The 22154-nt window shown below is 36.8% G+C and overlaps 1 protein-coding gene and 1 non-coding gene across 2 annotated transcripts in view; both read right to left on the bottom strand.

Moving 5' to 3' along the window:
- PIK3C2G (phosphatidylinositol-4-phosphate 3-kinase catalytic subunit type 2 gamma) overlaps positions 1-22154 on the bottom strand; it is a 205741-nt gene that overhangs the window by 151505 nt on the left and 32082 nt on the right. Inside the window, exons 7-10 of the mRNA XM_086466907.1 lie at positions 19683-19746; positions 14725-14847; positions 8394-8427; positions 68-263 (exon numbers count right to left, since the gene is read on the bottom strand). Coding sequence (XP_086323033.1) covers positions 68-263; positions 8394-8427; positions 14725-14847; positions 19683-19746 — 417 coding nt within the window. The remainder of the gene's footprint in view (positions 1-67; positions 264-8393; positions 8428-14724; positions 14848-19682; positions 19747-22154) is intronic.
- On the bottom strand, positions 3736-3813 carry LOC147416306 (small nucleolar RNA SNORD36). Its single transcript, XR_015184232.1, has one exon. It is a non-coding gene; the product is annotated as a small nucleolar RNA SNORD36 (small nucleolar RNA).

Consider the following 22154-nt stretch of genomic DNA (forward strand, 5'->3'; position numbering starts at 1 on the left):
GTATGAAAAACATGTGATCTAAGAGACAACACCTCTTCTTGTGAACACCTGCTGAATCTCCTCCTACCTGTTCACCCAGGCTTCTGGGATGTTATGGGCAGCATAAACAGTGAAGCTGAGCTGGGAGTCTAGGCTGATGTCTGTACATGAAGGGCTTTTAGGTATGCTGGCAAGCTGGAAATTTGCATCAAAGCTGCTGCTGTAAACATGGATGAGACAAGAGATGGCCATGGACAGCTCAGTCACAGCAGCCTCTATTAATGCTGAGAGGAGAGAAAGAAATAAATAAAGGTTAGCAATAGGTCATTTATGAAAAACCATATTTACCTTAAACCATCAGTTACAGCTTTGAAATGCTTCCTAATAAAATTTAATTAAAATGACATAACCTACCAACTGAAGCCAATTAGCCATCTGTGCTTCTGAAACCAGCCTTAGCTCATTTCTCGTGTATCATTAACAGTCTTTCATTACAGTGCTTTCAAATTAAGGCATTTTCAAAGTAAGCATTTTAAACTCAGCAAGTTAGTGTGTGCCTTAGATATGCCGTTTCAGCCTGTTAATTTTTGTGCTGGAAGGATTTTTATTATGTAGGTATTTTGTAATTTCAGCAGCTAAGTAGCTACTTAGTTCAAGGGAACTGGCAATGCAGCAGTAGAATAGAGAAAAGGCACTAGTTAAATTTTAAGACTATAAAGCTGTTACAACTGTAAGTAAACAACTCATAAAATATACACAATAGCAGCCACAAACAGACATAGTCAGGAGATGGTCATGGATTGGTGATAACATTACACAACAATGGACACTGAAATATTTATCTATTGGGATATATATGAAATGCAGGCCGTACCCTCATTTATATCACACCTTTACGTTATTTCTTCTGGCTTTAGCTCTGTAGTGCTCTTTTTCTGCAATTATTGGCTTTTATCCATTTTCCCCCTCTCTGTGTTTTTGGAGCAGGTAGGGATTGCCTGATTGCCTGTGTACATTAAAATCCCCAGTCCTGGCAGTTAAGAGAGCTGCTACAAACACTTACTTCTCAGGTAAGGGACAGGTTGAGAGAAACTGTCAGAGTACATTGTATCATTCCAAGATCTGGATCATCTGTCTTCCAAGTGGAGTACTCCAAATTCTCCTTTTTTCTCCCCTCTACCTCATGGGTTCCTACATGATCAAGAATATATGCTCATCACCTGTCAAAGTCCCTGACAAACTCCCTGAACTTGTCTGACCACTGTATTTAGCAGCCATTTATTAGCCGTCTAATAGTGTCTATAGAAAAAAAAAAAAAATTCCAGGAATACCAAGCCTGAGACTTGCTTATATCAGGTTTTTGTGCTTGGAATAGGTGCAGGAATCCTGCCCAACATCAGATACAGATACCACAATTCACTGGACTTCAATATCTTAGTTTCCTGACAGAAATGTCTTCAAAAAAACATATCCTTGGTCTGGAATTTTATTCCACTTCTTTGATACCTTTTTCCTTTAAACTAGTAAATACTCAGAACTACCAAGTCACAAAATGCATTGTGAACAGTGCAAAGGAATTATTTCTGTCTTCATTTTGTAACAGACAAATATTAACCATATAACAATAGAGATATACATAAAATCGAAATAGTGTGACATATAGTGAAGTTTAATACTGGAAATAGTAAATTATTGCACTCATGAAGGACTGGCTACACCTTGTCATGTTGTAATTATCTTCCACATATGAAATTGAATTATTTTAAAGACTAACAGGTTAAAAAAACTCAGTCCCTTTATTCTCTGTGTATACTTCCCTGTCTAGCACTTATTTTTAATTATCTTTTTATTTATTCTCTCTACAACTTTCTCCATTTATCATCCTTCATCATAATTGTTCTGAATAAATCTTTTGCTCTAATGATTTTTTTTCCCTCAAATGCCATTTTATTCTCATACTCAGTTCTCTTGGATGTGTAATAACTTAGTTCCTTTTAAAATAAATGTTTAATTTGCACTGAATTCTTTTACATGCAAAGGAACTACCTATAGTCATGTACATAAAGATTTCTTTAGAGGTCCAGAAGAGGACATCAGTGGACAATTATTTGAACTAGTATTTTCTACTTTATCTGAAAAGCACCACACCATTTACATTAAGGAAAACCAGCTATTTAGAAGACTCCCTGGCTCCAGTCTGTTCAAAGTGGCAGACCGGCAGATGTAGTGTAATAGCAAACCCCTTATTTATGCAGATTGGCCTATTGAAGTCTGTGATTGCTGAGTGGAACCTTCTCATCATTTTCCCCAAAAAAGGGTGAAATGTAGTTGAGAATCTGTGTAAATGTCCTGCTGTGTTTTGAAACATACCCCTTGGCCACCAGCACTTTTTACACAATCTGTACTCTAGGATGTAGGGCAATGTTTCAAATTTTGTCTCGAGAACAAGAGGAAATGTATCATATTTCAGCTAAGCCATAGAAAGAAGGGAATACTCCTCAGGGGAAAAAAAAAAAAAAAACATGAGAAACATATACAATAGGATAACTATTTTCCATAACAGAAAATGTACACATGCCAGGCAAGGAAGTGAATAAAATGCAAGGTGCTATCACTACATCCAAGCTATCCAAGCTATCTTGTCCACTAGCCATGTTTGCAGAAGAATGAGTGTCATGATTTACCCAAGTCACAAAACTGAATGCCAGATATGTAAAAACCAGATATGTAAAAACCAGAAAAACAAACAAAAAGAAACGCATCAAAATTGAGAGGAAAAAAGAAAACACACATTTTTTTGCCTCAGTTATTTATAACATGCTTCAATCTGTTGGTGCTGGGGTAAAAAAGTTTCCTGCGTGTCAGGTACCTGCCCCCCCTACAAGATGTATGTGGCTAAATGGAGCAAGATTAAAAGTCTTCACTTAGTTGAAGACAATATCCATGAGACTCCCTGCTGACAGGAGCTGGGAAATGTTCTTTTGCCTCTCTTTCTTAAATTTCCACTTTTCACCTGTGGGCTTGAAGAGTCTGTGCCTGACTGCAGAAATGGAGCTAGTTTGGAAGCAGGGCCTGGGTGGATGGAATACAGCCTGTCTCTCTTGCTACGATGGCATGTGAGGGGTGAAGACAGCAAAGGAGCAACTAGTTCAGCTGTCAGCAAAGGGAGACAAAAGAAACTTCAGCACTACTTATCTAATTATGAGGATATCCAGAATGAAGATCTCAGGAACAGGGTTCTTCAGGTGTAAGCAAATGTCCAAGTACAACCTGATCTGCAGCTGCAGGACTTTTTCTACGTTCACTTTCTTACTCTCATCAGCTCTCAGTTTAAAATCACTCTATGGTTTCTGTGCCAGAGTCAGCCCTTTTTTCCCTCAACTTTTCACTCATTAAGCCCTGTAGCAATTAACTAGAGACAAACATCTTGAGTAGTCTGCAAACGTCCATTACTCACAAGAGTTTGTCAGCATCTTTTCACTGTATTTTTATGAGTTGCTGAATAGGATTTGGTACGCAGAAATTATATCACCCATTCATGAAGCCAGAGAACTCTACAGCTTTTTATGACTTTTATGATTAATAAATCTTAGATAAGAAAGGACTATGGTGTTTCACTGATTTACATAGCACAGGCTATGAACTTCCTACAGCAGATTCACAGCTTCAGCTATGCCAGAGTTTATTTCCTAGAAAGGTGTCCCAGGCATAGCCAGCATCTAGGAGACGATGAATACACCCCATCACAAAGTGAATTGTGACCAAGATTAATAATCCCACAATTCAAACCTCATAATTTATTTCTGGTGTGAAATTATTTGGCATCACCTCCTCACTGAAGGTGAGAAGAAATCAGACCTGCAGAAATTAGATGAGACCAAGGGAAGTGAACTGTAACAACAGCTGCCAGACATGCTTATTTCTGACACACGTTCCTTGTACACGAAGTCTGAAATTTCACCCTTAGTTAGAAACAGAACAACCCACACCATCCCTGAAAGTGTTAATGAATATACCTGCAGGTGCCTTCAAGGTTTAGTAAGGAACATATCAGCTTATTCCTTATAGAAAACCACTTTCTTCTTCTAAGTCCAGTATTACAATTCACGTATTATTTTAGTGCCAGACCTTCCAACAGAGTAGTTACTTTGCTGGTATTCCACTAGCAGATGATATCAATTCAATATATATTAAACGCGCCCTCTCCAACTCTGTATGTGTGTGTTCTCTGGGTAAAAGGTGACAAACATCTGGTTGAACAGAATTTGGAATGAAGGCTTAAGACTCTTTCGACACCTTAAAGATATTTTGGAGAACAGGAGCTTGATATTGTTCTTTCCCACTTATTTTCAGAGAGAAGAAAAAGAGCAAGATCCTAAATACAGTTTAGATTGTACACACACACACACACACAAACACCGGAAAAAAAAAACCCTTAAGATATAGGTAAGGTACTAAGCAGCAATAATTAGACCATTACTATAATAAGAAAAAGGCAAAACATGAAATCTGTAATGCAAATACTGATCAGATGCAGTTTCCAAGCACAAATATTTAGCTTATTGTTTCCTGCTACTAGTTGAAGAATCCTATGAATTATCCATTGAAAGAAAAATCTCCTGCTCTCCTTGTCACTGTTACTATATGCTTTATAAGGCCTTGGTAACTTGTGTCTAATTTTTTTTGGAGAACTGGGGGGTTGCAGTTATTTAAAAATTGGTCTTGGTTAAAGAAACCCCTGGCATTCAGAATAATATATCAGGATGTAACACAGCAACAACTTAGAGGTAAAGAGCCATGCTCAGGTTTGAAAACAATGCAGGAGATACTTACAGAGATGAAATGCAATCAATAAAAAGCTCTTGATGTTTTTCCATATTCTAAAACAGAAAGTGATTTTTCCAAAACAAAACTATAATGGCTTTGTGCTAGGAAAAGAAGGAATTGGAGTTTTCCATTTTACATAAGAAAACCTTCAAAACCTCTTCCATTTTTATCCCTTCCTCCTCCCTGTCAAATCCCAAACACAATGTGAACCTTTACACACTTAAATGTAATGTTGATTTTATTAAATGTATCGTCACCAAGGTATGTGATTTCTACATTCACTTGAAAAGATAGCAACTCCAGCTATCTTTTCCACTTGGAAAAAACTGTTGATTCAGTATCATCAGTTCATGGTGCATACCAGACTTTCTGGGATGGGTCCCACAAAACTACTGATCAAATTCTAAAAGCTGCTTATTATGTCTGATCCAGTGAAATCCCCGCCTGAAGTAGAAAGGCTGTAGACACTGTATAAACATTCATTCATCAGCTTTTGAGAAACACGCAGAGACTCAGTTTTATACCAGCTTTCAGCCTGCCTTTTCACACCCTGGATTGCAGCAAACCCCAATGCTAAATCTCTGTTAACATGAATAATCTTATTCTTTATTTTCTACAAACACTTGATGCTGTAGAAAGGTGCTAATATGTAGAAATGCCTATTTTTCCTCACATTTAAGAAGAAATAAAAAAATACTTTGAGTACTAAAACATTAATATAATCTACTTGGGACATCATACAGAGGAAAAAGAACCCGATCCAGATTTAGGCATAACATGGATTAGTACTGCTCCATTCGCAGCAGTGGAATAATTTTGTCCACAGAGGTAACACTGTTAATAGAGCCAGTTATTGCTCACTCAACACTAAATCAAGGCTAAATATTTTGAATATAGTCTTTGACTTGCTTAGTCCATGGTAAATGACTAATATTAAACCTCTGATAATCTTTTATTAAAGACGAAGATTAAAGCCATTTCTAAACAAATTATTAAGTAAGGCTTTAATTTTAATAATATCCTTTATCTTTTTCTCTTTTGTGGTTGCGAGAAGCTATAATGAACTAAAACAAAACTCTTATGTGATACTCAGGGTAACAACTATCGCTTGGGGGAGAAGGAGAGAGGAAAAGGAAGTATTAGTCGTATTGCTGCTCTTGCTGTTCAAATTTGATCCCATTTTCTTCAAGATAAACATGAATATATATCAGTGACAGAAAAGAACAGTACATATGGGAAATGCAGCCTATCTCCTACTCAGCTATCAATGCTGACTTCATTTGCAATTGTGCTGCTAGAGAAAGCAAAGTGCATGGTTTTTAGTTTCCCAGAGATCTGAAAAAATTTACCAGCATCAAGCTAAGACAGTGATTTTACATTACTTTTGAGTCACAGGCTTGCAAATTTTTGCATGCCTGCAAATCTAGCCCCCCAAGCATAATGAAGTAAAAAGATGGTGGGAAGTAAACGAGGCAGAAAAAGAAACACAAAGATGACTTCAGCAGGAATGCACAACTCGCCACCTAGTTGGTTTTTACTTGTAGCTTCAGCAGGTGAAGATGTCCTCTGGATTCCTCTCAGACTGTGTCCCTAGGTCAACAGATGGGAGGCCCCATAGCATTATCATGAAGGTGAGCACTGAGAAGACAGGGACTAAGGAAAGCTTGTGATCCCCAAAAGGAAGGATGTGTAGAACGGCTTTGCCCACATCTTGGGGATGAGGCCCAGGTTCCAGCAGATCAGTTTTGGTCATTGCTCTCACACTTTGTTTTTATCAGATGTGCCCTTAACACCAGCTTTGGTACAAAAGCCAGACTTTTCTGTTAACACTCATTAGACTAACTTTAAATATTTTGCTGGCTTTTAGAAGTGTATTTAATAGCTGCAGATGTAAGGCATGTAGTACATTAAAACGTACATGAAATGTGTATCACCGCATGGAAGGGTTCAAATTGAATTTTGGTTACCTTGGACAACTTTGAACGTAGGCTTCTCCACAGAATGACTAACAGCCTGGCAAGTTCTGACTTGCAATTGGTAAGTTGCAGCTTCAAATATCAGACTATCAGAAGGATTCTGCAAGTGTTATGATATTAGGCTGTGCTGAGAACAATCAGAGAAGCATCATTCTTCACAGCTGAAGGTTTCCTGGCATAAATAAACAGGTACATAGAAGTAGAGAGTAAAAAATCTGATTCCTTTACTGTTATTCGATAAATCAGATTTTCCTCAAGGAAGCTGCTGATTCAATGAAGTCCAAATTTGGAAATATCTTTACATAGAGGAATGTTTTACACCCTTTCCAGCCAGGTTTTCTGAACAGTGTGCAGAGGAAGGTGTTTGTAAGGTAGGTGTTGATTAGTAGCAATTCTTTTCATTATCAACAATTAGTCGCTGTTAAGTGTTAAAAAAAATTTGTGGGATAAATCACTATATCCAAGGGAGAAGAATCCTACAAACTGTATTTACCTTCTCCCCTCTTCTGCATCTGCATGTTCTCCCCCCACTTCCCTGGCCCTCCAGCTGCTTAGCTTTTCCTGGCAGTGTACAAATATAATTGCTGTTTCTTTGTTTGCTGTTCATGAAGTTGAATAATGGTGAAACAACAAGCCCGGTATTTGGAATCCTGCATTTGAACCACCTCTGTGTTTGAAAGGCTGCTGCAATCTTTGTGGCTGGTTCACCTTTTTGTCTCCCTGAGCACACTGCAATTGAGAAATGCAGAGAAAAAAAAAAAAAAGAAAGAGGAAAAAAAAGCAACTCAGAGGCCACTTTTTTCCTCAAAAAAAATGGAGAGAGACCACTGTTCCACAGCCCACCCAGTCTTCACACAGAGGGCCCTTTGAAAGCATCCCCATAGCACTCCCAGCTGCTTGTCACAGGCCAGTAACAGAGGAGTTGAGCAGGACCCATGCCCTGATGTGGCTGTACCCTCCAGGAACCCAACACAGACACCCACGACAGAATGGACTTGTGCACATCCCTCAGTGTGCGAGGTGCTCTGCAGTAAAGCTAACAGTACTAGGCATTGGCCAATGAGTCTAAGCTAATTTTAACTGAGGAATTAAATAAGGCAGGGTCTATGATTTTATCCATTACTGTTAATTAACCTACTTTTCCTGTGACAACATACCATTTAAGACAACACACTATTTACACAACAAAAGACAGCAAAGAACTAAAGCTTAAGGAGGGAGGAATGAAAGTTATTAGAGTTGAGTAGACAAGCCATACACAAAAAATAATTTTTTAGGCTTTCATGAAGTTCCTTATTTCCCCTTTTCTCCAAAGAAAAAGCTGGGATTAAGGAGAACTGCTATGACCACCACTAACTGTAATCAGTTCTTTCACTCTACTATTCATTCTCCACATTTGAATCTCCAGAGTAGCTTTGGGAAATGCTATGTTTTATTTACATTTTTAGATCGATTAAATTTTAACTTGTCATAATTACCTTATAATACGACAAAATATGTAAACATCTGCAATATGCCAACTATAACAGTTCACTAATACATACAAATAGCAAAATGTGTGTTTTCTGATGATACATCTTGAATTAACATATTTTCAAAATAAGACTTTACCTTTGTCTGGTGTTTCTACACTTTGAAGTGAATTCTACAAAGACAAAACCAGAGGGAAAAAGTAATCAGTTACTTCAGAAAAGACCAGATAGCAATTATAATGGTTTTAGGAGCAGTATTCATGGAAAATAAGGTGAGAAAGGGGAAGGATGCATCCTAATGTTATGATGACAGAGGACATGACTGGGATTCAGAGTACCAGTTTTCTCCAGCTCTTTCACCTGCTTCCTCTACCATCTCAGACAAGTCACTCTGGACTTGATTTCTGACAGTATTTAGACATGTCAAAATATAAAGAAGCACATACCAACATTTGAGGTGCACGCACATTTTCAGCCTCTACATTGGTATAACAGAGATAAGAATACTCTCTCCATCCCTTTGTATGCCTTACATATTCGGATGTGAATCCCACAACCATGCTGAGCAGGAGAGCCTCAACATTCTCTCAAAGCTGAGGAGCACCAAGTCTCCACTCAAGTGGTCTACATTTCACCTATACTCCTGTGCCGAAACAGCAAAAATAGCTATGCACTTCAAAGGCCTTTGAGCAGACAGGTAACTAGAGACTAACATGAAATATTAGGTGCAGGGATTTAGGGGTTGTTTATGCCTTTGGTGCCTAAACACAGCTCTTGATGCCTGCCTCTCATATCCCACTGCTGTCAGCAGGAACTGCTGGGTGCTTCTGACCGCTGAAAGGTTAGACCAGTTATTTACACTGAACTGACCAGCCTAATTAAACTTTTTTTCTTTTTGTTTCCTTTCCTTTTTCCTTTTTTTTTTTTTTTTTTAAATGCTGCCCTATTAAATACCCAAGTACAATAACTGCCATCAATCAGACCTCACTCCATGCTTCTCAGACACTGGGCAGAATTAAATGTTGGTACACTGCCTGTGCTGCCCCATCCATCCAGGAAAAACCATCATGGCAGGTAGCTCGGCATGTCTCCCGTCAGGATGGGTGGCACCGACAATCCCAGAGCTGTAGGTGGGACCCAGCCTCAGCTCAAAGACAAGTGTGGGTGACCAGCTTCCCCTGACAGCTGCTCAGTCTGCCCTGTCTTCACCTGGCTCTGACATCAGACTCGCATGTACCAAGTGACACAGAAATAAGTTACTGAGGTGCAAATCTGGACCAGAGAGAACTGGCAAGTTAATTCTCTGTTTCAGTGTTGCCCGTGCCTTGCACTGTTTGAACCCATGTCCCTGAAAGGTTTACTATCTTTTACAGTCACAAATCCCTTTGCAACAGGTTGAGAATGCTTCATGTTAGTACATGCGTATTCAGCAAAATGCTTCTTAAAAATTACAATGCATGCAGAGGTGACATAAGAAATACAATGCTGGATGTACATTCTCCCTCTGGTACCCAGCTTGGAGCTGCCAGCATTTGTCTGGTAAATATGAAGATAAGTCAAATGCTTACTTGAGGGGAGAAAAGCAACCTCCAAGCTGAGAAACATGTTTTCACAATATTTATAATGCAGAGAGACAAATGGGAAGAGAGACCTTTGTTCAATTCTCTCAAATTTTGGAAAGTAAACAACCTTTTGGAACAGTGCTTGTAATTTCAACATAGTGTAGCCCATTTAATATATAGTGGATTACTGCCTGTTCTGGCAGGATTTCATCTCCTAGGAATTTTTGTGAGCTGCTGTAAAAAAGGAAGGGAAAAAAAAAGAAAGAAAGAAAAAAAAAAAAAAGAGATGAAAAACATTAATTGTGCAGCAGGCCCAGAGTTTCCCCTGAACAAATTTTAAAATCCCAGGGTTAGGTTGGTTAGAGACTGAATGAATCACATTTATAAAGAGACACAATCAGTTAAGAAGAAACTATCACTGGTGCCAGTTGCTTTCATAATCTCTTAACCACGGTACAGGAATGCAGAGTACTGGCAGTGAGAAGGCAATAAGGAGGTAATAAATACAGTTTAATTAAACACAGAAGATCAGAAGTAAGTTTCTTTGTTTTTCTTTTTATTTTTTTTTTCATAAAATCAAAATTAAATAGAAGCACACCGAGATTTTTTTTTCCTTAAAGTATGCAAGCACACATGTACAGTTACGTATACACAAACATACACTGGTACTCTACATAATTTACATTGGAAGGAGTAAGCAGTAGTTTCCTGAGGCATTATGTGCACATGGAGCTTGCCAAATGGATGCATTAAAAGGTATTCCACACCATACATTACACTAAAGTGTCAGGAAACTGTGGTGAACAAGCAATTAGAACTTTTTCTGGCATTTCTCCCTTAACTAAGGGGAAATTAACTAATGCAGCACTTTAGGTGTAACAGGTAGCTTCGAAAATGTCACTTTACTTCTGGTGCAAGTTACCTTCATGTCTGAAAAAAGCCTCTCTTCTACCTAACAAAAATTCTTGGGGATACTGTGCTGATGAACATAACATAAACAATTCAAGTAGACTGACAAGACACACAAATATTGCATGATTTAATAATTTTTTCAGTATCCAGAATTCAGATAAAATACCCCTACACTTCAGTATGAGTTTAACTCAAAAAAGGTTTGGAGGAGTTGGTACTCCATCAAACATCAAGCCACTGAATGCTTATTTTGGCTACATATGTTGATAGAGACAGGAGAGCTGATCCATTGTCTTTGTATAAATATTGACAAATATATATAAATATAACAAATCAGATTTTATCTAAAGATTTTATACATGAGGTAGTTAAATATAATGTGCAACCTCTACTTTCATAAAATGGAACAGTGTTCAAGTTATAGAACATGTAGAAATATATTTTACTGCTTTTATGACATAGTTCAGTTGCTGTTGAGAAAGATGAAACTCTTTATAAAATCAAAACTGAACTTTTTTCTAGATTACTGAAGTCTGATCGACTGTCCTAACACTTATTTCTCAAAGGAGTAAAAAGCAAGCAGCAGAAACGGCGTTTGCTGGTGCAGGAACATTTTTTTTTTTCTCCTGCATTTGTTTGAAGTCAGTTGTTAGTGAGGTCTGCTTCACCAAGGAGGGAGTAAGGGGGGAGAGGTGTCAGTCAAGGTCATAGACAGACTTTACAGGAAGGCTTCAAGGGACAGACAACCCAGTTCAGCTAACCAAGCGTGAAAGGGAATGTTAAGGGAATAAAACCTCAATAACTTAAAATCTTTTAAAAATTAGTAACAATCTAGTCAGTAGTCTCCAAGAGAAATGTGGAGCGGTTTCTTATGTGAATATTAGGACAGAAAAAATATTTTAAGACTAGAGATAAAATGTTTAATCAGGACAGAATCTTTTTAACATTCAGAAGAGGGTATTCAGGAACAGTATCGTTTCACTCATTACAGATGAGCAAACGCCATCATAATCATCACCACCACCACTTATCATTTTTAGCCTCTGGAGATTACAGCCAGGACCAGCACTCTATTGTGCTGGAGACTCTACATACAGATAAGGAGAGGCATTCCTTGCTCTGAAGAGCTTATAATCTAAATAGGTAAAACAGAAAAAGGAAAGTGTATTACTCCCTCTGTGTGAGGAAGTATATGGAAGTTGGTTCAGTAGAACCTGTATATATTGGAGACTGTCTATTCAGTGGAGTTGGAAATCAAACACATGCTGGAGAATGAGCAATGGCAAGCTGGGAACACTTGGAGCAGGCTTTTTTGTTTGTTTTTTTTTTGTTTGGGTTGGTTTTGTTCATCTGTTTGTTTTTACAACAGGATAAATCAGGTCATAATCCAATTATTTGCATAGTAACAATCACTTAACCTCTAAAATAAAACCAGTATTTGCACGACAGTGACTCGGAACAGAAGCAGAAGCAAATGTGAACATCCACAGAAACCTTAGACTTGAAAAAGATGACCTGTACTTTTTGGCTTTTATCCCATTATCTTATTCTTCATGGCATGACATGTGGGGTTTTCTGATTGCTCAGGACAGGCCACACTAATAGAAACTGATTTGGCTCTTTGACCACTATATGTATCTCTCTGCTGAAATTCAGAGAGGATGGGGCTGAAAACGGACTCAGGGACACTCAGTAAATATAAGCCAGTCATAGGAGGCAGTTTACACATGGGGTTCACAGAGCTGACCTGAACACTCAAAAAGAAAGTACACTAAATTTTTCTTAACTCCAAAAGAAATCTTTTGACAAATTAGTCCCAATACATTTCTTCTGGTCTAATTCCTTCCTAAAGGAGAATATGTTCTGTTACTGTCCTCTTATCTTTTTACTGGACCAAGCTCTTTATCTGTCTCTTAAGAAAGATTCTAGGTTGACAAAATATTTTTCTCAAGGGGAAGATGCTGATCTGCCTGACACCTATCAGGACAGCCTGGGGTTTAACTGAAAAGCAGATCATGTGAATCCCTTGTTACTTCTTTTCTCTCTTTCTCTACTGTACTTGCCTTCTAATATACAGGAAGAACTTTTCTGAAATGGAGATACTCTTGTTTCCATTTAAATCAACAACATGCCAGACAAAATGTGTGCTGTCACAGACTCTATGCTGGAAACTACACAGAATAGTGACTTTTATAGAAAAAAAGATTTTATAGTGAGTCATGACTTAGAAGGGAAGCAAGAGAAAGCACTTAAGTGAATCAGCTGGTCAGCTTTGTGCAACAACGAAAATACCTAGAGCTATGTTGTTTCTTGAAGCTTTGTCCTTAACAATACTTGCCACCCTTCAGAGACACAGCACCCGTATAACTAACTTCAGTAGGCCACAGCTGGTTCTGCCCGGGGCCATGCAGCAATGTGTGCTCTGTGATCTCTACTGTCCTCTTTCCAGAAACATGGTTCAGGGATTTATTTGCAACCCAGACCTGCAGAGAGCTACATTGATGCTCTAGAGTTTACTTGCTTAGGTCCTGTACTTTATCTAAGTTGGAAGCTATTCCCTCCATGCACCTAAGAGGGATAAACAGAGGCTAAGAATGCAGAGATTTAAGAGAAGAGGTTTTCTGAGCATGACTGGAGCCTCTTTAACTAACATACTTTCTGCTCTTTGGTGAGTCTCTTCATCTCTCAGGAAGAAGTTTGCCCCTGTAAGATAATGTGTGTTTGAGGGTTTGAACCTGTCAGAGTAAATACATATGGATGACAGTATAGAATTAACTTTTTCTATATCTATTCTGTGACACAAGAAATGTTACAAAAAGAATTACAGTAGCTTTCCCCAGTCTTATGTTTGGGACCTCAAGCTGCATATCAAGCATAATTAAATAAATTCCACTTAGGTGGTTAGACATGTTTCTAATGAACACTCCCTAGTTAACTCACTTAACACTGGTTATCTCATTGTTTATTTTCCAGTCCTAAGTATTCTTACATATCTCACAAGCCATGGGCAAAAAAAAAAAACAAAAACAAAAAAAAAACCCAAACAAAAAAAACCCAAACCAAACAATAAAAAGAAAGAATAAAAATTCTGTAAGCAGGTAACAGTCTGAGAATGCAAGCCTCTTGCCCAGTTTGGCATGCTTTTATAAACAATATTTGCTGTGAGAAAGAATGACAAGATAGAGACCATATAAAGAAAGAAAAAAAATTCCTTTGTAACTTATTAAACTTTTTAAATAAGCATGAAGAGGGAATTTCATTAGGGTGGGAAAGACCTAGCATGACTTGAGGTTACACCAGGCGAAATCCAAACAGCTTGATTTGCAAATTTGCTGAGCACCCGTATTTCCAAGATGCTGACTTCAAAAGAATGTTTGGGTGCTCAGAACTTCTGTAAATCAGGTCATAGTGACTTGTCCAAGGTCATACTAAAGCGACTGATGACAAAACTGAGAACATATACTGCCCTCCAAAGTCCCACTTCACAAATAACCCCTGGAAAACCCACGTCAGTGTTTTAAGAGTGAGTATTCCAGCTAAAATAGGGTCTGTATGATGCTGGTCCTTCTCTACATAAACAGCAGAGACATTTCTATCTGAAAAACTCATAATTTAACTGACATTTACAGAAGGAATTATTTTTTTCATTATTGTTAACAATCTATGCTAAATATATGAAAACTGAGTACTTTGAAATTGCATGATTAGCTAAATAGATGATGTGGCAAAGCAGAGATTTGTATGTTTGGTGGGAATAAGAAAGAAGAACCAGAGGAGCATATCAGTTACAATTAAACACAGAACAAGTCCTCTGTTGCTCCTGTCACACATTGTCAACAATCTTTTCTTTTTTTACAGTGTCTCTACCTAACACATGTCAGAGGGAAAATATGTGGTAAGACCGTAGAATGGCCTTGATCAGTCTTAAAATTAGGGATTCCCATTCAAGCTCCAGTTTTAAAGAGAAAATTAAAGGCATCAACTCGCATCTTTTACCTGTGCGTTCACCAATGGCACTGCACGGAGTTTCTTGACTGCATCAGTAATGTCCCTGGTTTCCACAAAACAGAGGACACTGCAGATTGCTTTAGCTGCTTCAATCACATTATCAACTGTATGCTGTTGACAGCAAAGAAAGGGGTGAAAAAAAGCAAACAGTAGACACATACCATTTATCAGAAATGCCTTAACATAAACTTCATGTTAGTATGTAGAAAATCATATCCACTCATGCAAAACTGAAACATACCATGCATTATTCTGCCTACACTGAAATTGCTAGTGACCAATAGTTTCCTAAAGACAGCATAATTTTTGTTCAACTGTTAGTCCAACTATCTTCCACAAAACGTGTCTTGAAAACTGCTGCAAAGTTGGTATCTAAATCTGATTTTGAGGCAAAATATTGGTTTGTCTGAACTTCATGAGCATAGAAGTACTGTAAAGAAACTTCTGAGGAAACCTGAACCCAAATGATTCACAAACTTTCTGAGGTTTTTATGATACTGTGAAGTTATCCCCAGTATTGTCTCCTACCCATCTCTGTGAGAGCTGGCAGACAACCATGTTCCTCCTAAAAATAGTGACTGTGTGGGAGGCTACATAATCTGACACCTGTGGACCAAGTACTTCTGCAACTAGCTTTTCTGCAACAGATATATATAGTTCAAATCATTAAATCTTATTGATAATAAATTTAGAGCTTTAAATATTACTATATGAAAAAAATCTCTGGATGAATAATCTCAGAAATACTGTGAGGAACTCAAGAAAAAAATATTTGGATCCCAAAGGACGGAAAATGCAATCTTCAAATACCAAGTACACTATGTTCAGGAAAATAAATAAATAAAATTCATGGGTTTCCTGCATAGTTATATCACTTCATTAAACCTTAAAATACATTCTCTAAATAAGTAAAAGCTCTCCTATAAATATTTTCCATGTTTCTGTACTGATAAATGTTCCTTTTAGTGTGCTACAGCATGTCCATGTACTGATAAAACCATTTCTCTAACTCATCCGTTTCGTGCTTGAAAAAGAAAAATTGCACCAAGCTGAACTTCCTATTTTCAAGCTTGAGGTCTGTACTGAGAAGGTTACCACCTGTCACTAATACAAATAAATATAAAAATATATTAAGGTTACTATTTCCATGTTACCTGCCTTGAGCAGAACTAAAGCAGGAATTAATTACATAAAATAGCCTTAAATATTTGCTGATCAGAATTCTTCTAAATGTAAGTTGGGGTTTTTTAGTAATTAAAGACAGCAACATCTTTTCATACTAGAGCTCCTAGAGAGAAATAGTGCCTACGGGTGCCTATGATCTCAAGAACTTTAGACTCCCCTTTGGTCTGAAGCCGATTCACCCTTCTGCCAATTTACAAGGAGTGCATTTCCTTTCTTTCATATTTTTTTCCTACCACTTAGATTTTTAAATTGAACTTTTGCAGGACTTACTCTCTATGCACACACACATTGCCAGCAGTAGAAACCTGTAAAAATGGCACGGCTTTTTTACCATGTATAGCATTGACAAACCCAAAGCATTATGCATGTTGGTTTACTTGTTGAAGAAACGCATATATATATATATACACACACACACACACACATACACACGTACACATGCATATATAATTTTGAATTATGTATATAGTTTGTAATTAAAAATTAAATACAATTCTAATTTAGCACTTAATTTAAATACATTTTAATTTAGCATTTTTCTTCTTCATGAATGGATATGGATTATTAGAACAAGGGATTTTATGTCTATAAAGACGCATTCATGCAGAGCCATTTCTGAGCAGTACACAAGCAATAAACATAGACAAGAGTAATCCTTGAGTAGAAACAGCTATACTGCTAGACAGAAAAAAAAAACACCCCAAAATCCAAAAGAAAACCAAAAACTCCAACAGTTTATATGTTTTTGTATGTATGTATATATATATGCTGTTCCAGAAAGACAGTTGGGTATCTTGAGGAATGTGTCCATTTCTATATAACGTACTATTCCGTTTAGAGATAAATTAACAAAGTACTGTTTATTTTATAGAAGCTATTATACCATAGCCTTTGTTTATGTAGTTACTTCTAAGAAGCATATTGCAGATCAAGAGAGTAAGCATATAAAAAAATGTGTAATACTGTATACTATGAATGACGACTTCTTTCACACTATTTCTCTTTTTGGATCTTATCATGTAAAGAGTCTTTCTTTTCCATATGCAGACATTTGACACTGATTTTTGTCCAAAAGAAAGGAAGACAGAGATTCATTTCCTAGAGAAGTTTTACATTTTCTGAAAGAATTATAGTTAATATCTTGTATACATTTTTTCTCCTCTACATATTTAAATACCAGCAGAACCATTGAAGGATATTTTGGTGTTTAAATCATTTACATGATTAAAAAATGCTATTTCACTCTAGAACTTCTACATTCTGTATTAAAAATTTACAAAGTTTTCTCTCTACATTAATAGAACATTCTGAAGAGATTTTAAAATGAAATGCATGTCAAGTGATTATCAGGGCAATCAAAATGGCTAGTTGATTGCACACACTCTCTGGGAACACTCTTTACATTTCAACCCCAACAGCACCAATCCCACCCCCACCTTGTGCCAAACATCCTAAAGTTGGGGGGATTCTTCATTTTCATTTTACAGAGGCATTATCCATCATAAAATGAACTTTCCATTTATTGATTGTTACTAATAATAACAACAGTGGCCTTGTCACATAAATCAGAAGCATTGGTATCTCCAAGGCTTTTTAACAGACATCCTTGAACAATTAAATTTGGAAGAAGGTTGATAAATGTGCAAAAAAATTATTGTGTTTTTTTTTTTTTAACTGAGAATCTCAAGAAGTTCCAGCGGAGTACAGACCTTAAGCAGGTATACATGTACTTAATTTAGTGTATGCAAGTAAATCCCAGTGGCTTTAAGTTCAGAGTGTACTGAGGCTGAATTCTGGTAAATCAGTAGGGTAATAACCCTTCCAGGGATGTGAGTGCTGGCTTTGAAAATCAACATACTTATTCCCATGTACCCTTGGGATAGGGTGCAGTTACAAAGACCCCAATTTTAAACCTTCTTAAAGGAATCTAATCAGATGTTAGACACAATAAGTAAACAAGGATTCAAAGAACAAATAAAGGGTTCTCATTTTTTGCTTTCTTTACTATATATTTATGACTATAACTTACTATTTTACAGCTTCATAATTTTTCAAGCCACTTATTAAAGCAAAGCAGTAATGCTAGTTTTAATTATTATAGGTTTGATATATGCTTTGATGCCCCTGAATGAAAACATCTGCATGGTGATCTGACCTATGTCATTAACTTGCAATCCTGCTCTTTTAAGCAATTCATATGAACCTTATTGAGTGTCCCTGTGTAGACAAGACCTTGTTAAAAAAAATAAACTACGGAGAAATTTAGCTCTAGAGTAACACGTTCATGTTTGTTGCATAGCATGAATATTTGAAAAATGTCCTGTCTTCCCTTTATAAAAAGTTAATGATCTCAAGTAATTGCTTACTCAAGGTAAAAATCTTTAGCAAAAACAAATTTAAAAGTGCTTCATTACAGGTCTGAGATATATCTACAGAGTGTCAGTTGCAGAGGGTGGACTGTAATGCCTCGTTGATACTGAGATTATAGCTTGCTTTGGATTTGGAATCTTCTTACTTTAGGCCCTAAAATTTCAAGTGAATGTGAATAACCACACCAATGGGTCTACTTCAGTAAAGAAATACATATGCACATTTGAGCTTAAGGACCTCAATTTTCCAAATGGTTATGACTGCATCACATTTTTCATACTAAACAGTCCCCTTTGAGAAGTTGCTTACAAAGGAATCTGAATGCCTACACAGTATCAAAATCAGAACTTTACTTTGTGGTTAGGCACAGTTCAACAGTTTTTAAGTTTGTATCTATTTTGCAAAAGAAAAGCGTCAAAGATTTACATAAAAATGTAGAATATGTTTATCTACATATATTTATTTACATATGTATTGATATTTATGTGTTTGTGTACATGTCTGTATGTATGCATGCATTTATATATATATGTGTATATGTATACACACTTCTATGTGTGTGTATGTTTTCTGACTATTCAAAATAGAAATACCCATGGATCAAGAATATATAGAAAAATTAAAAACTGGACTTGAACACAGGTGTCAGATTTCTCAAATAAAACAAGAATTTTATGTTTTAACACATATTTTGAAGAAATCCATAACGAGTTATAACTCTGGAAGGGATGCACTGGAGTATCTCCACACTACATCACTATACTTTGATTTTACTAGCGTCCTTTGTTTTATTTCCAGTTCCAAACCTTAGAAAGTCAGTTAGCATGACAACCTGAGACTCAGATCAAATAGTAGTTTATAGCAAGCCATCACACAAATATGCATGTGTCCTTTAGACATTTGTCCTTAAAACTTTAGTTAGCAGACAAACTTTACTAAAAGATTTTTCCTTTAAGCATGTAACATTCATTGGCAGCCCACAATACTTTAAAATAAAACTCTTATGAAAGCTCTTATCACACACTTGAATATATAATCTAAAAATGTAAATATTTGGCTTGTGGGTTTGCAAAATCAGGGTCAAATTTTGCAGATACATATAGTGTATTATACCTCTACTAATTCCAAATATCCTGCCAACGCAAACGATCCTGTTTTTATTTACAGATTCCTTGACACTTAGAAACAGTTGCCTTTGATATTTTAAATTTGTAGCACTTTCCTCCTAATCTCAAACAAAGTTTTATTAATATAATCTATATCCTTTCAAAGTCAGGTTAAACAGCCTTAATTAAAAGTCTTCCTTAATTGCATTTGAGACAGATAAATAATTAGATACCTTTCATGTAGAAGTGAATGCTTTTCTGGTATAACAAACTGAGAACAAATACCTCATTTTGCAATAGATCCTCCACTTGACCTCTATATTTCATAACAACTGAGACAAGGTTCTGTCTGGAAATTGGGAAAAAGAAAACATCAAGTTAATACAGTTGGATAAAGAGAACAGGGTTGCGCTTTTTTTTTTTTTTTTTTTTCTCATTCTATAAATTGGGAATAGTTTAATTGATAGTGATGTTATGTTGGTATAAAATAAAGACAAGTGCTTATATAGACATCACGGAATTGAGCCTGGATCCACGGCTTTTTGGTAGTCATTTGCCACAAAGCATAGACGTAAAAATCTTCTACTTATACCTGAAGGACACACATTTCCCAAGTGAAAGAACTCCAGTAAGTGATTTGCTATTTCAGTGTCTGTTGAACTCCAAATCCCATTTGCTTTACTCTTTAAGGTTAGGCAAGTGCTTAAATAGCGCCTTGAAGAAGGATGGACTTAAGTAAATGCCACAATGCCTTCTTTATCAATCACTTCACAGACTAAGGCTGCAGAGAATCAGGCAAAATATCTGCAAAACACCTGGACAAGCTCTGTGTTTCAAAAGTCCATACTAAGTCACAAGTATAAAAATGTATATTATAAAAAGGGACACCATTGTTACATAATTCATTAAACTTTATTTGCTTACAGTTCTTAAGTTTACATGCTCAAACTGTTTCAGCAACTGCCTTTTCCATAGCATTACCTAAGCTGTGAATTTGGTTTATTTCTGTAGATAGACATACAGCACTCTGTAGTCCCATGCCTTTGTCATGCTACAGAAGTTACCATGAAGTTTGCACAGGCAGATTGCTGTGCCTTAGCAAAACTTCACTAAATTAATTTGGATTATGAACGGCAGTATACACCTCTCTACACGGAACTCCAGGACTGATATTTCAGCCACAAATATCAACATTTTAGAACCACAAGCTCCAAGTGCTATCCTCAACAGATAACCAGAATCTGAGCTTTGCCTTTAAGAAGCATTTATGTAATTATCTGTGATTCAAGCACAGTGAAATTCTAGCCATCATTTGTCAGCTGGAACAGAACAAAAACGGTGCCTATGAGACCTTGGCTAAGGTTGTTACACTCAGGAGTACACCTCCCTTTTTCTTTGACAGACTCCTCTGTAGGGTCAAATCTTCAGGAAAGGGTACGGAACCCTTAATTCACATTACCACATCCTGCCTAGCCACTGGCTGGTAAAATGGGCACAGTATTGTCTTGATAGTCCTCAGTGGTAGGTAGGGTTTGCATATGCTTTTATGAAAAAGTGGAAATGGCAATTTACATTCTTTCTTCAGTGTTTAATTGTTTTACTCTATCACTTTATCCTTGACTCTTATATTTCCCACTGACCCTGTATATTAGGGTTTTCTCTCTTCAGATGTCTTAGAAGGAATTTCCTCCCCTTTGCAGTCTGGTAGCTGAAAGTCACAAGGGCATTTTGATTGCTTCAGAGCAAATGGACTACTGTTTACAGAGGAATTGTGTGTGTCCTCATGTATCTTACTTGGGCTAACTGAGCAATCAGAGATTAGAGTTGTAACTACCATCCAAAGTAAAGGTTTCATGGTACGTGGTTAGACTTTCATTATATATATTTTACGGCAAGAGAAGGAAAGAGAGTCATTGTACTGAAATTATCATACAGAACACAGAAATGTTAGGTGGCCTTCCCTGTGCTAATACCACAGTGGATTTCCCCACAGATACCTACTGTTCACCTCCTCCTACAGATGGTTTTGCTTTCACAGCTTTTTATTTCCAACCTGCACTAGCCTTATCTAGCCAGGCAGTTTGTGTGTTGAGTAGCTGTCTGGCAATTCCTCCTGTAATCGTGTTAAATCATAGCTAATGCAAGTTGTCGCTCTGCTTTGACCAAGTCTGCAGGCATAACATCTTTTTCATAGCATTACCCAGCTCAAAGGTTGTTCTGGACATATGAGCTTGCCTTGTTGCCTTGATGCATCAGGTAAGTATGTTTATTAGCATGCTTGGCCTAAATGCAGGTATCAGAATAATTTCATAGGTTGTAATATTAGTTTTAAAAATTAGCATATTTTCCATCAGTTTATTCTACCCTAGAGAATTTTCTGTATAAAGTAGCCATAATTTTACATCATTAATAGGAAACAAATTCAGCAACTTGTAACAATGGTCAAAATACCTCCACTAATACTATTCTGAATCTTTGGCTGCTAGATAACTAACAATATCCGTATGTTACCCCAAAAACATACTTCATACTTCTACATCTTTGATAGCTGTTTATAAATATGGCAATGCTAACCAACCCATGAACATTCAGTGTTTCTTTGACATTGAGGAAATTTTTGGAGCTTTTATTGAACCAAGGCAACATGGTATAATACTTTTGAAAAGAAAAGAAAAAAAGTACAAACAACTCGAAAGAGTCCGTCTTAGATCCCTACTGGTCTATACGAGAGGAAGATGACAAGTATATAGCATATAT

The sequence above is a fragment of the Leptosomus discolor genome, chromosome 1 (genome assembly GCF_034619465.1).
Source record: "Leptosomus discolor isolate bLepDis1 chromosome 1, bLepDis1.hap2, whole genome shotgun sequence".
Taxonomy (NCBI): Eukaryota; Metazoa; Chordata; class Aves; order Leptosomiformes; family Leptosomidae; genus Leptosomus; species Leptosomus discolor.